The sequence below is a fragment of the Saccostrea echinata genome, unplaced genomic scaffold (genome assembly GCF_033153115.1).
Source record: "Saccostrea echinata isolate AGI-Se365-2 ecotype Australia unplaced genomic scaffold, CSIRO_AGI_Sech_v1 ptg000080l, whole genome shotgun sequence".
Classification (NCBI taxonomy): domain Eukaryota; kingdom Metazoa; phylum Mollusca; class Bivalvia; order Ostreida; family Ostreidae; genus Saccostrea; species Saccostrea echinata.
In genome coordinates this window covers 532,199-549,735 of record NW_026889829.1, presented here as the reverse complement: position 1 = coordinate 549,735, position 17,537 = coordinate 532,199, and the positions used below count along the sequence as shown (strand labels likewise).

Genomic DNA, 17,537 nt, shown 5'->3' with positions numbered 1-17,537 from the left:
AATAAATACATTTATGATTACCTCTACCGTACATTTATCTATATTCAACATATACTTTACCAGGGTGTACATGTTGTAAAACTACTTCCTTGTTTACTTCAGAGTTTGAATGTGACATTCAGTGCCAAAACACACAAGTACATCATGATCATCCTTATATCTGCTGTAGTCCCAAAAAGAAGTATAGTGGGGAACATGATCTATTGGAGAAAATTACACTTTTAGAGGTGAGTTGGCACTGACAAAATGTATTACTTGTCTATAATGCTGTCCTTTCTCAACCCTACTACCATGAATGGATCATTCACACTACAACACAAACCTATCTTTAAAATATATTTTCAATTTCTAAGCTACCAAATAACCATTGATACTTATACTGAAGGTTTGAATTTATACTATGCTAGATGTGAGAAGCTAGAGAAAGAAAACAGGAAACTAAAAGAGGAGAATCAAGCCCTCAAATCACGTAAAGTTGATTTCCGGGAGAACCTTATGGGGAAAATACTACATGATGATAACAACGTCAAGCATTTTCTGGGACTGCCTTCACTTAGTTTTCTCACATTTTTTTTTTCAGTTTTTGGCCCCTTTTTATGACAAAGTTTCATTTTGGAAAGGAGCTGGGAGGTCAGGATCCAAAAAGTGGCAAAAAAAGATTCAAACAAAACCAGGGAAACAGAGAAAACTCACTATGAAGGAGGAGTTTGTCATGACCATGTTGAAACTAAGACTTGGTGTAGACAATACAACTCTTTCCGTTTTGTTTAAAGTGTCAATTGGATATGTCTCAAACCTATTTAGCACATGGATAAATTTCCTAGCTCAAATTCTAGACCCTGTTATTGAGTGGCCAGATAATGAAAAGATTCGAAAACACATGCCATTATCATTTAAGCTCAAGTACCCCAATACAACATCAATAATTGACTGCACAGAAGTGTTCATTCAAAAACCAAAAAATTGTTCTGCACAAGCAAGTACTTGGAGTAATTACAAGTCCCACAACACCCTTAAAGCACTGCTCGCTATTCAACCAAATAGAGCTTTTACTTTTGTTTCCAAATTCTGGAGTGGTAATGTCAGTGACCGAAAAATTACAGTTGACAGCAAATATATTGACCTCATTTCCCCAGGGGACGAGGTCATGGCAGACAGAGGATTCCAAATTAGAGATCTTCTTACCCTGAAAGGAGCATATTTGAATATGCCGCCTTTCACCAATGAGAGAAGAAATGGCAGAGGGAGAGTGCTAACATCAAAACAGATTATTGAGACTCGTAAAATTGCTTCACTACGTATCCATGTGGAACGAGCCATCCGCAGACTGAAATCTTTCAAAATGTTAGGAGGCATTCTCCCTCTGAAAATGAAAAATTTGTCATCTGAAACGCTTAGAGTAGCAGCAGCATTTTGCAACTTTATGCCACTTTTGTCAAAGAAATTTAAATGAGGGAAATTGTTTACTAGTATCATGGCAAATTATGTTCATTTTTATTATATAAGTAGTATTCGTTTTTATGCAGCATAAAATTTATGCTAGTAGATAACTTGCTAGTTTCATACATCTGAATCAATCCAGCTTTGTACTTATACTGTCATTGAGTACAAAAATGAAGTCAGTCAAAGTCTGTAGAGTGGTTTTAAAAACCGAAATATTGTTTGGAACATGTTATAAAAATAATGAAGTAAAATGGAGTGTATAAATAAATTCAAAGAACTTGATAAAGTTTCTTATGACAGAACAAAAATATTGAAAATGAGTTGAAGTGACATACATCACCTTCAATTTTGCAAAGTATTACATCTACAATAGTTAAGGTACCTGACTAAGGTATATGTGATGTAGAGACATTCTATGTACATGATATACTCAAACTAAGTTTGGCAAAACGTACTGCATATAAAAACTTTTAAGCTTTTCAGATAACAATTCCCAATCTGCTTTTGAGAAATGAATTCTCTCTACATAGATATCTTTTTGAGTAAACAAAACAAAATCACAATGTGAAAACTTGCATACTGCCATTTGACCAAGCATTTGGACATAAAATGGGGAGGACAGACTCTTTTTCAATTCATAATTTCCATTGACAATTGCACATGATGAATTTTTTGACATAGCAATCAGAGATGTTTCATTTCTTGAACTGTAAGGACACTTAATTTCAACAAGTCCTTTTCCACAACACTTGCATTCAGAAATGCCATCAGGGGATGCAGCGAAGAAAGGGAAATCTTTGTAAACATAGATTCCAGTCTCTGCACACTTGAATGAGGGGTGACAACTTGTCATGTGATCAACATATCTCTCTCGAGCGACAGATTCATTTCGTTTTCCATATTCGACTGATTTTGAGGTGAAATGATACTGACCCATAATACTTCTTACAATGTAGTTGTCTGCTTTATCACCTCTGTAGTGATAGGCATTAAAGAAGTTTGAAGCAGTCAGTCTACCTTTTCTCTGGTACTGCCACATAAGGTTGATGGATTGCCCTTTAGTGAATTCATTTACTTTTTTAACATAAGAATCATCTACTTTCAAATTTTCTTGACCATGCATCGACATTAAATCAATAATATTTTTAGGTGTGTCCTCAATACCCATAGACACATCATTGTCATCATCAGAATCTGACAATGTATACAAGGCCACTGCTGGTGTATTGCTCTTTTTGAGAGCTTGAACAATATTCTTCTCCAAAGACTTTAAATCCAATGCTGATGACTTAAGTGGCAAATATCCAGAATCTTCCGACGGCCGTGGTCTATCTGGTACATTCGTGTCAATCCTATAATCGTTAGAAATATCAAATATATAAGTAATGTTTAAAATGCTTAGATAATGCACATTGTAACTACATATATTCCAAAATGGTTGTAAGATTGGGAGGGAGAGATTTTGACTGGATTTTAAAATATACCGGTACATATTAGACAGATAGAAAGTGGAGTTAAGATATTCCCCTCTGAAGAAAAAGTAACCCTCAAAAATGAAAAAAGGTTTAAACAAAAACCAAAAAAAAAAAAGCTAAAAAATTGACAGTCATGAAGGAAAGGGATTTTACATAAATTCTTCATATAAAAACATCTAAACTGTTATTTTTTCATTTCACATGTATTTTTCTTCTAATCTATATAAATAACTCTTAACATTCGAAATTTAATAATATTCAATTTTTAATAACATGGATGAGAACCAAATTACAATTTATAAAAGATGATGTATGAATACATTTATGTTATTTTTTTCATTGTTTTTCATATAGTCATCTTTTTTTTCTTCATTTTCTTATTACTGTATAATATATATATGATAAGTATAATTCTAAATGACAAAAGATATATAAAACAATTTCTCTTTTCTCAAAAGAGAACTATATTTCCCTGCACTAGCTCACGTTTGCTGTGCCATGATGTCATATTCCAATATGGTGGAGATTAACACCATTCATCTATTCTATACAGTTCATACAAAGGCAGATTGGCTGCATGTCATATTTAATTTTAAAACATGTAAAGATATACATGGTCCATTTTCATCTGAGAAGATAAATATATAAAAGCAATGAATTAATACTTTTTGCCATGCATTGTATCATAACAAAACACAGGTGGTTGTGCTGACAAATTTTCATAACAATCTTAGGTGTGTTAATCAATTTGTCAGCACAGCCATCCATGAAACAATGCATGGCAAAAAATATTAACTCAGTGTTAAATTGAATATGATACATCCACCAAACAGCATTCTTTGATGAGAACTCAGTACAGTATGGCCAATACCTGATATCTAAGTTATGAACAGCTACTGGCCTGCATACTTTTCTTGGTTTATTCCAATATGCTGCAGTATCTGTGACTCCAATGGTACTTCGGTCTTCTATGGATATGACGTGATCAGTAATGCCAAATAGTAGGGCGACAACATGTTTGCAGGACCCATCCCCTCTGTTTAAGATTATTTCTTACAATTATGTTTTTGTGTAGAATAAAAATAAATCAGTTCACTTCAACTTTGCTTGTATACACATATTTAATATTCACAAAAAACTTAAAAGCAGAAGTCTCTTAAAATTTAATCAAACTTTTAGCACAATCAAGAAAATAACATTTCAAAAGTGAGAAGAAATTGAAACTTATGCAACACATGTGCATTCTGCTGAAAATATGTGTCCTGACTTTTCAACCAGAATCCACGGGATATAGGGATCACTGGATTGCCGTGTTTCAGGAACACACTTATCCTTGATAAAACACATACATGTATCATCACCTAAAATTTAAATTGTAAACAAAGTTTTCAAAAACATTCTTATTTGCTGTAATTCTAAATAAATAAAATTTAGGAATGAAGTTATATTTAAGTATAACGTCAAGTGCCTGTGAGACATACTTGTTTGTTTCTTAGGCACAAAAAAAATCCAAAAAAATATTTGATATACCGTATATACAATCTAGTGACAGCAGATGGTTAAATGTTGATAAGATATGCATGGTTGGTGAAAGTTCATGGACATGGATGGAACGATGATGATGATGACATGATGATTAAACAATTTAAGTAGCAAAGGATTGTAGTACAAAAAATGCTTGATTTTATAACCAAGTCAAATTATGTACTTCAACCAGTAGCCACTATAATCTAAAGCTAGCAGCAAAAAACCCTAATGTCAATCTAAAAAAAAAAGACTTGACTCTGAAAATACCAAATATTACATAATATTTACTATTTGTATTTACAAAGAGCAAGAGCCACGAACCATCAAAAATGGCCCTGTCTCAAAAATTAACGGTTTTTTGTCAATTGATAGTGAAGACTTTTAGCTTTGCTTTGTCGTTTTTCTTTTTTCGATATCGATTATACTTTTTGAAAAAGAGAGTTTGAAGTTTGGTGGTGTTTTAAAAGAAAAATGCTAGTAGAACGTCATTTTCTGTAATGTAACGTCGTAGGGCGAACAAATTACCTTGATTGATTTTGCATGTATGAATATGTGACTTTGAATATAAAACTAGTATTAATAATATAATAAACATCATAATTAATTTAAGACAATTAAAAGCATTTGGAACTTGATTTTACATTGCCGTCTTTATGGTAACCTCGTGTTTAACTGGTTGAATTATATAGATACATGTAGTAAAAACTAGAGGCACTGTGAGCACTGAGCTCACAAAATGATACCCCGCCTATCATATGTTTATAATGGCAAAGTCCATGTTCTGCTACGGGAGACCCGAAATATGTGTCTGATCAAAAGTGTAATAGGAGGTGCACAATGGCACTATGTAAAAAAGATTCTGCGAAAGTATCATTAAATTTTGTTGAGTGGTACCAACTCATCAAAACATTTTAGCCCTAAATGTGAGGGTTTTTTTAGTAATATGGAATACAGTAGAGTACACTTCAAAAAATATTCTTAAGAAAAATAAATTTGTTAAAAAATCACTTGTCACTGTCCATTATTATATATTTAACGGTATTTACTGGAACCCCCCCCCCCCATTTTTTTGCAAAATATTCGAATACTTTTCTCCCAAATACCTTATCTGCAAGGAATTTGTAAGGTAGAAGTCTGCGAAAATTCTATGATTATTTTTCATGTAAATGTTCCAAAAAATTAAGCATAAGGAATTTTTGTTATTATCATACATAACCATTGCGTAAAATCCACACTTTCGATTTCATTTGCACATTATGGTTTTTATGGTTTATAAAAAGAGTCGAGCTGCATTGATATTGCTGATATGTGGGTCACTATCATAATTGAAATACATGTACAGGTGTTCATTTGTCTCACAATCAGCGCAAGATTGATTTTATTCAACAATATTTACATTTCCAGTGTCTTTGTCTGAGGTAAAATTACAAATTGTAAAAATACTTTATTTCTACATAAATCTACTGGTTCATCGACGTGCGGGGCGGGACAAATAGAGACAGAAGCGGGGCTACTGGCACGGGAATTTGCAGAATCAGGAGCATGTAAATATAAGGAATAACTGTCAGATTTTTTGGATTCATGACGATGATCAATCGATTGGCTTGCGTGATAATTTTATGCATAAACGCCTTCGGCGTTTATGCAAAGTATCACGCAAGCCACTCGATTGATCACATCATGAATCCAAAAAATTAGACAGTTATTCCTTAAAAAGCTTGCTTAAAAATGTTTTACTCAGAGAAGCAATAAGAGTTATCCGTACATATTTTTTTTTTCAATTTTCTTTATGAATTTTTTTTCGTGAACAGTGGCGCCGCCACACCAGCCCCCCCCCCCCCCCCATGATACATGTGTGAAAGTTAAATTCAAGACAACTTATGAGAATAAGCTGAAAATAGCTACATTAGATGCAAATTTTGTTGCCATTAGTTTGTAACACCCCCTTCTGTTTTTCAATCTCAGCTGGAAGTCTTGGATCTACCATTCTACATATCATGATCCTAATAGTGTATACTGAGGGAGGAGGTACAAGTGTACTAACCAGAATAAGCTGACAATAGATTTAAAAAAAGAGTATAAAAATTATTATCCAAAAATCTACTTCGTTGGGTTTAAAAAAAACTAGCTATAAACAACTTACGACCATACGTTTTAAAGTTCATATATTCACGGTTTATTGATTTGTTTAACACATTCTAAGGACTCTCTCTCTCTCTCTCTCTCTCTCTCTCGTTTTCACATCGCTGAATTCTTAGATAAAACGAAACCGTATACTATTAATAATAAAGTCGCAATGAAGAGATGATGACAGATAAAAACTATAGGGTAAATTATATGTATTGTACTTATTATTTAATTTATGTTTTGTCTAAATAGACCTATAATCACTACCCTTTCACTGACTGACGATCTGAAGCATAACTTTACTTAATTAATTAAATTGTGTTAGTTACAATGAAATATTTGGAGCTCAGTACAAAAAATGAATGAACGTTTTATACTGATTTCTAAGAATACGACATGCATTTCATGCAATTTTGCTCACTGGGGGTTTAATTGAATTATGTTTCACAAATGATGACAAGATCAGTTATATGTTATATGTATACATGCATCAATATCCTCACTTCAATTTTAATAAATACAGACATATTAAAAATATACCGGTATGTTCTTTTGTTCTAGATCACGGGCGCTGGTTCGTCAAGTGCAAGTGTTTTGACGAAACCCGATATCGGTGCACACATAACTGTATACTATAACTATACATTATATACATGTAAGCCATCGATATAACTGAATATTGTAAATCCATTGAGATGATTCTTCTGCATGTACATAAAAAAGGTTGATTTCGATGCGGAAATTAGATGATTATCTTAATGCGTATTTTTTTTTATCATTCCTTTTTTTTATTATTTTAATTTTCACTTTGGACAGCAACCTATATCATTATTATTTCGCCTGTTTTAAAAAGGTCTAGTGTGATGTCTTTGCTCCACTCTCTATTAATTTGTTCACAATTTAAATCATGCCTATTAACACTGTTAACAACAGTATTTTGAATTATTTCAGGGATTGGGGGGGGGGGGGTAGGGGTAGCAAAGAAAAACACCGTGGCGGGAATTTTTGATAACTTATAATTTGATGGTATCATCCAGCTGGGTTTAATTAAATCATATACATGTAAAAAGGGACAGTATCTTAAATTCATTATTCGAGAGTGTTTTTAAAAAAAAAAAAACTTTTCAGCATCATCCCAAATAATTTACAGCCTTTATGACGTCACAACTAACGTAATACAAGGTAACGTCATATATAATGACCTAGTCATAGCAAAAACCACGAAGTTTTTCCAGATATTTATTTCAGAACATGTATATAGTTGACTCTTTTTCACATTTAGCGTTTAAAATGAACAATAGACTGATTTTCTAGCAAATGTTGTAAAATTTATAATTTTTTATTATTACATGAATTGAATGTAAACGATTGATCCACAAATTAGTGATTATTTGATCCATCAAAATTTAAATATAAAATCAAATTTCATATTGGCCACAGCCACGAACAACAACGATAATAAACATGAAGATTTGTATCGGCAATATCTATATCTATGGGAAGTATAAAAGTTGTTCTTGACTGTGGCCACATCTAACTTTCGGAAAATCTGTCGAAAAAACGGCATTTTTTAACGTTTTTATGAAACCGTCGCATTTTCCAACCGTCGCATGTGCTTAATGGCGCATTATATAATGAAATGAGTTATGTATGGAAAAGAGGAATGTTGTCCTCTAATATTTAATGTATAGTACTCTTCTTGAACCGAAACTTTATTTTTGTGAGAAACACAGGGCCAAATATGATGGTTTGTGGCTTTAGCTCTTTAGGTGAATTAGATTAATCTGGTAATTGCACACATCTTCCCGATGAAAAAAAATCACTTTAACAAAACAGAAGAAATATTTCATACTCATCTTATCAATAAACGTTACACAATGCAGTATTCATGTAAGCCTACCTAACAGAACCATGACGACATCATAAATGTGACCAGAGCAATGAAGCTTATATCCACTGTCGGATTTCCTGTTCCGTAAGCGTTCTTCAGACCACCCACTGTAGTTTTGAAGAAAAGATGACACGTCAAAGGCATCTATAGAGGGAATAATGGAAAGATTCGGAGTCCAAGCGATGCTACCATCATGATATGGGTGTGGATATGTTTTTCCACGAACCGTTCGTCTGCTAATGGAGGCCTGTATATCACCATCATAATGACCGATATGTGGCAAATTTAACGCCTCTGCTCCCTCGCATAAATCAACCAAGTCTTGCTTATTTCTATTAGAAAACGGAATACCTTTCGATTTCAATATATTCTTCAGATCGGTGCACTGTAAACTCTGATAATTTACAGAGTTAGACGCCATCACAGCCAAATTTTTGTCCCAGGGGACCCTACTAAACGCGCCTCTAATTTGAAGAGTGCCGTAATGGAAATATAAAGTGTTAGAGAGAGGTAACCGAAGACGAAGGCAAGCTGTTGACAACTCGGGACTTCAACTAAATAGAACGAATTACTAAAGTTTAACTTCGTAAACATTTATAAATATGGGAATTTTAAATTCTCCTTCATTATTATTTTAATTAATTATATATAAATAAATCCTGTATATCTTCTATCTGTTCTAGCAGTGAATATCATATATGTAATAGAAATGACACTTCTTCAATGGCGCCGTAAGCCATTACGAAGTTCACAACATTTCTACTAGATTCTGTGCGACTTAAAAACTGCGTGTTTGTCATTTATTATTTTTTTTAAGGTATCTTTCCTTAAAATATTTTATAGGACAGAAAAAAAAAATTCGTGATCGATCGGGCATAAATGATTGTTCTGAATGGAGATAAACCGCATTTGCAGAAAAATCTCTCGACCAAGTCCAGGAAAAGTGGGGAAAACATTCTTCCTAAAACCTTTCATGTGCACAATTGTGCATCCTTAAGCCATAAATTATACCTTACTAGCTGTCAATTATCTAATTATCACTTAATTATTTTCTAACAGGTTTAATAAACCAACAAATGAGCCTTTTTGTATACACAATATTAAGTACTTCGCTTGACCAGGATTGACACCTATGACTTCAGAGCAATGGCGCGTAACATCGGCGATCAAGATATGCATATTGAGAAATTCAAACTTTGAATCCCTGAAACATAAAAAATATTAATTTTCTAGCAAAGATTTTTAAATATATGACTTTAATAGCATGTAAAATTTGTAATTTTAAAAATATATATATTTCATTACATTGTGAACATGTTGATTCATTGCTTCATTTTTTTTTATGTGTCTTTGTTGCCTTCTCTTAATCCAATAACTTACCTATAGCCGTCCAATAAGTTGTTACATACTGTCCATTATTTTTAATAATGGACAGATTTTTTTTTCTTATTGGACAGTTATTGATAAATTATTGGACTGTCTTGACTCCTTCAAGAAATAGAAAATATAAAAAGTTACTTTACAAAAGATGATGTCTAAGTACAGTACTAGTGTTTTAAACCTTTTTAGCACACATATTTTTCATGCTGGAATTTGCCTGTCCTCGACCTTATAGCGACAGAAAGTGTAGCACCAACCAGCATTTAAATGAAAATTTAGTTTAACAAAATACTTTACACAGAAAAAGGGGGTTCCCCCACGTTCTACGGGCCTGATATCTTTTGTTCTGATAGCTCATATGAATGCACATATACGATTATCTGCAACTATATAAATGGAAAAAATCAAGGAAATTCATTTTTATTTCATTTTAGATCTCTAACACTGCAGAATAAATTAAGAAAGTGTAAACATAAAAATTACAAGCTTAACATTATACCACTAAACAAGATGTATTAATTATAATGTCCTTGTTTTACTTTAAAGTTCTATTTTATAAATTGAATATACATGTACACGTATTTACGTATCAATTCTAATGGAATTCGATCTCAAGAGTATACACTTCAAAGTTTGTTTAAATATCATATTTTCATAAATTGAATTGGTTCTGATTACTATCAACATTCAAACATGTATACTCTGGTAAGTAATGAAAAAACATGTCTTACTTTACGAGCCATCTGTTATAGACATGAATCCCTGAACGCAGAGTTCTACAGGAACACCCGGTCATCAATGATAAGAGAACAAATGATTGTGCTATCTAATGGGCATTTCTTAAGATAAACAAACTTCAGACAGAACGCGAATTCACTGTGAATATGAGAAAGGCTCAAATTCCTCCTTCTTTAGCTTAGGAAATAAATTGAGCAAACAAGCGCGTGCTGAAACTTGCAATTATACTTAGTCTGGTATAATATACTGATTTTAATTACATTGTATTTTAATTGTGTGTATTTGTTCACCTTCTTTTTCTATCTGCGGGACAAAAATGCATCTCAAACACTGATTCAGAGTGCAATGTGGCAGGAAAGTATCAAAAGTATTTTGAGAGTAATTCATACAAAGTTACGTGAACCAGATTATGCTGGCTTTGTAAAAGCCCCCACTCATACTGAATCCATATCGGAGAGCATAGGAAAGGTCTGTATAGAGGATAAAAAGTCGTATACAGATTTAGGACTCTGAATTTAACCATTTTCATCAATGAATCGCAGTTTTTCTCAAAATACATGCACACACACACACAAACACACACACACCCTCCCTCACACCACACACACACACACACAGAGAGAGAGAGAGAGAGAGAGAGAGAGAGAGAGAGAGAGAGAGAGGGAGGGAAAATATAACATACAGCTAAAAATGTTAATATTTGGGATAATAGTCATGTTTATTTGATGGTAAAATAATCTTTTGTCATAAAAAGAAAATATACTACTCAATCTAATAAAGTTACACATACCAGTAACATAGAAACAATCGAAGTAAAATTATCTATTCATATATTTAGGATAGTTTTACAAGATTCAACAAACAGAAACACAATTTTCATAATGAAATTGTTTTTGTAAATGAGAATACTCTAAAAATATAACGAAGTCTTCTGTACAGTATAACTTAAGCTTAATCCTTTGTATTCAACTCCTCTGTTCTCTCTTGTTCGACGTCAAATTGATTTTCTAAGAAGTCGTCTGCAAACATGAGTGCTTGATGCAGGGCTCCGAAGGCTACGATGTCCAAATTCGTGTGAAGTTTGGTTTCTTTTTCGTAGTTTTTCACCGGAAATACATGGGATTTTGGGATAGCAATAATGTCGGCAACTTTATTCACAGCCTCTTCGACAATTTCGCTGACGAACATTTTGCTGACATACTTCTCAACGTTTCCACATATTTTGTCCATTTTGGTCAGGAATACTAACTGAGGTATACCTATAATGAATGCAAATATCTTTCTGTCAGTATGTTACAACACAAAATGTAATAACGACGCAAAATGTAATAAATTCAGAATATGACATTTTGCTTATTTATTATATGCGTATAATTGGAATAAAAATGGGAATTTATTAAGATTAACTTTTTTTAAAAAACAAAACCCAATAACCTATGAAGATTGAAAGTAATGTTCCACATTATTTTTTTTTAAACAAAACCCAATAATCTATGAAAATTGAAAGTAATGTTTCATATTAAAGTTTAAGTCATATTTTTACATATAAAAATAAATAATTTACTTAAAATATAACAAACTGTTTACAAGAGGTTGTTCATACCCCTGTCAACAGCGAGGGCTTTGATGTATTTGAGTTTTTTAATGATAATCTCTGGAAGAACATCAATTGTGCTTCCATCAATAACAAAAACAACAATGTGCATTCTATCCTTCAATGTTGGATCTTTTACAAAACCAGGAACTTTGGTCGACGCTTTCTCAAAGGGATTGAACTAAAAAAGTCAATCAAGGAATAATAGTCATGTCTTTATTTATATATGAATACTTTCAGAACAGTGTTCTTTCAATAGACACTGAGCATTTTCGGTAATGTCTATAAAGTCTTATAACAGAGTTAAAAGTACATGAACTTAACCATACAGTGTAGTGATTAGGTAGATTTCCATCCAGAATAAATCCAATGTCCTCATCATTAATGGACAGTCCCTCCTCAATTCCTCGTGTATCACAAATGTTGAATTTTAAACGTTTCTTTGATGTAGGATCACGGATACGAAATTTCTCAAACTGTTAAAGTAAAGTCATGAAATCACTCTAAACAAATTCTTTTCTCCAAATGTTAACAATCTAGACAAAGACGTTGCTATGATGAAATATATGTTTTGAGTTAAATCAATATTGAAACACGTTGAAAAAATGTTGTATGCTACTTGTTACCAAAAAAAAAAAAATTACTTTAAAATCGTTTTATAGAAGCATTAATCTAGATTCGAATCACAAAGGCAGCATCAGGATAAGTATAACTAGCCTTACCAGCATTAAATAAGCAAGCAAAGGAAGTATTCAAATCAACAAGCAGAATATTTGGGAAAAAAAAAAGCCAGCATCAATTCTGTCAAAAAATTAGTTCCCTACTTGAGGAAAGCGACATTTACATATTCTCATAAAAATGATACCAAAATATTCTTACACTTTTGGTCAAACTGTTTTCAGCACTTCCTGAACATGCCCGAGATGATATCTTTCCTTTGAATATTGAGTTAATAGTGTTCAGGAAACTGGATTTACCCGCGTCAACTTGTCCAAGAAGAAGGATATTTGATACAGGTACATCGGCTTCCTCGAATGGTTCATACCTCATAATAAACTCCTTCAATTTTTGATATGTCTGAGTAAATAGAAGAAAGTTATCAAAACATAATCTTTGTTATTAGATATCATTAGTATTTTTTCACATATTACCATAAGAGCAAGGGTATTTAATGATACATGTATATACATGTAAGATGTACAATGTAAAGATATTTATTTATTTTTTTACACACATAGGTACAGATAGAATCGAGGATAAACGCGTTATCGGTCATTATTTTAATAAGATACATGTGTTTAATTTTCCTCACTCATAGGCATATATTTCGTTAATTTACCTGTAAATTACACTCAGGTGACTCCCTCCATGCTATCTCAACAAATGGTCCATCTTAAAATGAGATTGAATAACTAAAACAATATCTTGAAATCGTGGATTATACGTGAATTATGAATCCGATTAATTTATATGGGAGTCAAGGAGGAAAGCTGGATTTCCTTTCCATGTTTACAATAACATACTTAATTGCTATAGACCAAGTGTGTCCATGAAAGACTCTACTTCTAGAAAAACTCTTATTCAGTTGATGATTTCTTGTAAAATTGCTTGAGAAATAAGATCTTTTCCAATGGTACAGTGTTTGTCTTTGATGTTTCATGATTAATATATTGCATACAGATAAAAAGACATGTTTGTTATCGAATATGTGATAATTGTGAATATTAATTAGACATGAGCCTAACATTTCTCATTAACATGAGAATACATGTACAAGCGACTAACAAGAAATCAAGTACACACGGCTTTCTTTCTTCTCAGCATCTATATCAAATAGTACAATCCCACAAAAATGACTGTTCCTCCGAATCTTTGTTCAAGTTACAAGGGTCCAAAATCTGACATAACCACGCAACCATTTCGTTCATTAAAACACAAAATTATTTCTTTAATCCCCTGAATCAAGTAAAGCTTCTAAATAAAACAAGAAGCCCAGGGGCCACATCGCTCACCTGAGCACTCTGGTTAGGAAAAAGCAGAAATCAGTTCTTGAAAAGTTTTAAGAAGACAATTTTTATTGATATATCATTTGTATTCCTTTGTATAACTATGATCCCCTGTTATAGCCTTATAGCCCCTCTATTCTCCGGGGGGGGGGGGGGTCATGATTTGAATAAAATTTGAATGCACATTACATGTACCTGAGGATGCTTCCATATGTGACCAATCACGGCTTTGCTTTTCTTGAGAAGATTTTTGAAGATTTGTCCTATGTATTCCTATGTAAAACTTTGATCACCATTGTGGCCCCACCCTACCCCCAAGGATCATGATTTGAACAAACTTGAATCTACACTACCTGAGGATGCTTCCATATAAATATGACTAATTGTAGTTTTGTTGTTCTTGAGAAGAAGAATTTTAAATATTTTTTCCTATATATTCCTATGTAAAACTTCGATCGTCCATTGTGGCCCCACCCTACACCCGAGGGTCATGATTTGAACAAACTTAAATGTTCACTACTTCAGAATGATTTCAGATCAAACATGACTTATTGTAGTTTTGTTGTTCTTGAGAAGAAGATTTTTGAAGATTTGTTCCTATATATTCCTATGTAAAACTTGGATCGTCCATTGTGGCCCCACCCTACGCCCAGGAGTCATGATATGTACAAATCTGAATGTACACCACTTGAGGATGCTTCCATATAAATATGACCAATCATGACTTTGCTGTTCTTGAGAAGAATATTGTTTTAAGATTTCTGCTATATATTCCTGTGTAAAACTTTGATCGTCCTTTGTGTCCCCACCCTTCCCCTTGGGGTCATGATTTGAACGTGAATCTACACTACCTGAGGATGATTCAACATGAGTTTCATCTTTTCTGGCCCAGCTATTCTTGAGAAGAAGATTTTTAAAAAATGCCATTTATTTTTCACTAATTTGTAATTATCTTCCCTTGAAAAAAGGCGTGGCCCTTCATTTGAACAAAATTGAATCCCCTTTACACAAGGATACTTTGTACCAAGTTTGGTTGAAATTGGCCCAGAAGAAGATGAAATTGTGAAAAGTCTACAACGACAACAACGCCGACGACGACTCCAACGACGACAGACAACGGACAAATTTCGATCAGAAAAGCTCACTTGAACCTTCGGCTCAGGTGAGCTAAAAAAGGCACCCAAAAATCTTTAATCTCCCCTGTATCCGATTGAATGATCGATTTTGACAATGCTATGTAAGCTGTGTAATCTATTTTGAAAAAAAAAATGTCCAAAAATACTGAGTAGATGCGGCAGCAGTATATACTTATAATACGAATACTGTATTAAAAACAAAGAAAAAAAAATCAAAACACCATCGGACAAATCAGTCACACGATTGATAGTTCGATCATGTATGGAATATATTGCATACCCATTCAAATTGACACTCAGGTACTCCGTCCGCTCGTGACATAAAAATATGCAATGTATTCCATACACTATCTCCAGTCACCATATAATTATAACTCTAAGTAACTAACTATAACTTAAAGGTTTAGAATTATTCAAAATATATAAGAATTATTCTGCACGATGTGGTCAAATGTAGGCCCTGAAGTATGAATGATTATACCTTCCAAAAAAAATCACAACCCTAGCAAATTTGTTAATTGTAATGTTTATTATAATTTATATGGGTACCTCCATCAATCTCTATTCCTTATCTTCACTTTTCTCATTAGGAAGATTAACCTAATGTTGAAAACATCCTTAAAATACTAAAAATGATCAATGGCAGAATCCAACGCATCCCTAAGAAATAATTTACATCATGTAATATTTATCGAAGTCTAATAAAGAAATATTGATGCAGATCTAAAAATATATACTTCAATGTTTAATTATTGAGGTTTTGCTGTTTCGGTAATTCATATTTGATAATGTTATTGTAAATTATCTTACCTTTTACAAGGTAAACCTCAAGTTCTGTTACGTCATTGTGTCCGTTTGCTACTGAAAGGTTAGTCTCTTCTCCCATGTCAAAGCTCGATCCATTAAAGAAATACGAAGTGTCCAGTGGAAAACAACTCCCAGTTTTGTTTAAAACGATAGATTTTTGAAAAGATCGTAAATTATAAAAACATGGGCCAGATTGAGAATCTTTTGTATAGTTACAGCCTTTGCCTTTTATATAATGAAATTTCTTGGGCTTCCAATTTCCAGCAGTATACAATTTAAACAGGAATGCGTTTTGATCCGTGCCCCATCCGCCACTACTACTCCACCTTTCCGATAGATAACCCCCGTATACATTGCTGCCTGTGTTATAGAAGATTGTGACTGTAGGCCCCTTGTTGTCACATAATTCATGGAATTTGTCAGTTGACTCTCCGTCCCTGGTAATTTTGTATAGAAGTTTAAGATGACATTCCCTGCCGATCCATTCTGAAAGTTGTTTCCGATCATTACATTTGAGTAAGCCATCCATGTTTTTATGCTGTCAAAATTGATATGTTATACATGTAATTATAAAAATTATTCAAAACACGATTAGATAATTAATATAAATATCAAGATTTCAAATATCAAAATTTATCGAAAATTTCATTTTAGAAAGTTTTGCGTCATCAAATGAACGCTAATGGGCAAAAATGTTTCTTAAAATCAAGCAAAGACCCATTATACCTCAATCAAATGTCAAATTTATCAATCATGTATCGTATTGGCTACTGCGATGACAGATGTTAACACCCCCCCCCCCCCATCTTGTCATAAGAAATCTGAAATGTAAAAAAATGTACGAGGGCTGTCCAAAACAATCGCGGACATAAGCGTTTATGTCATTTTGAATGATTTTACAAATGTATAATGTATGCCAATATATTTTATGTTTATAAAATCCAAATTAAAATTTTAAAATTTTATGTTTATAAAATCCAAATTAAAATAGTTTGATTTTGATTGTTTGTTTCAAAGATGACGCATAGTTCACAACGTAAATGTTGGTTCTCTCGAAGTTTTCTCTCTGCAACAAGTGACAAAAAGTTTTCTATTTAGAATTCAAAAAGTAATTATTAGAAATTGTGCGAGATCAATCACAAAACCTTGACATTGTGAGGATAATGTGAACGGGGCATTAGAAATAGTGCGGGATGAATTATCTGGGCATTTATTTACTTTATTTTACTACAAAATACATAATAGGGTTTCCATTGTGCAACTTAATAAAGCACCTTTCTTTCAAAGTATGAATAAGGTAACCATGGAATGTGTAAGTCCTTCCACCTGACTCATTGGATAAAGAAATATTTACCTTGATTTTGTTTTTGCGCTTTACATAATCTTTATACCTACATATTGACTCACAAGCAA

At 32.8% G+C, this 17,537-nt stretch overlaps 2 protein-coding genes across 2 annotated transcripts in view; both read right to left on the bottom strand.

Annotated features, from left to right (window-relative positions):
• Positions 1 to 16,312, bottom strand: part of LOC133176645 (interferon-induced protein 44-like) — a 37,740-nt gene extending 21,428 nt beyond the window's left edge. The window contains exons 1-5 of the mRNA XM_061311748.1: positions 16,128 to 16,312; positions 13,515 to 13,567; positions 13,055 to 13,252; positions 12,505 to 12,651; positions 12,185 to 12,356 (exon numbers count right to left, since the gene is read on the bottom strand). Of these exons, the coding sequence (XP_061167732.1) occupies positions 12,185 to 12,356; positions 12,505 to 12,651; positions 13,055 to 13,252; positions 13,515 to 13,567; positions 16,128 to 16,203 (646 nt within the window). The 5' untranslated portion in view covers positions 16,204 to 16,312. The remainder of the gene's footprint in view (positions 1 to 12,184; positions 12,357 to 12,504; positions 12,652 to 13,054; positions 13,253 to 13,514; positions 13,568 to 16,127) is intronic.
• LOC133176647 (uncharacterized) lies at positions 1,874 to 8,884 on the bottom strand. Its single transcript, XM_061311749.1, has 4 exons — positions 8,473 to 8,884; positions 4,186 to 4,279; positions 3,790 to 3,954; positions 1,874 to 2,795 (listed from the first exon to the last, which is right to left on the bottom strand). Exons 1-4 carry the CDS (start codon positions 8,882 to 8,884, stop codon positions 1,874 to 1,876), a joined length of 1,593 nt encoding a protein of 530 aa, XP_061167733.1.
• Positions 16,313 to 17,537: the final 1,225 nt, after the last annotated feature.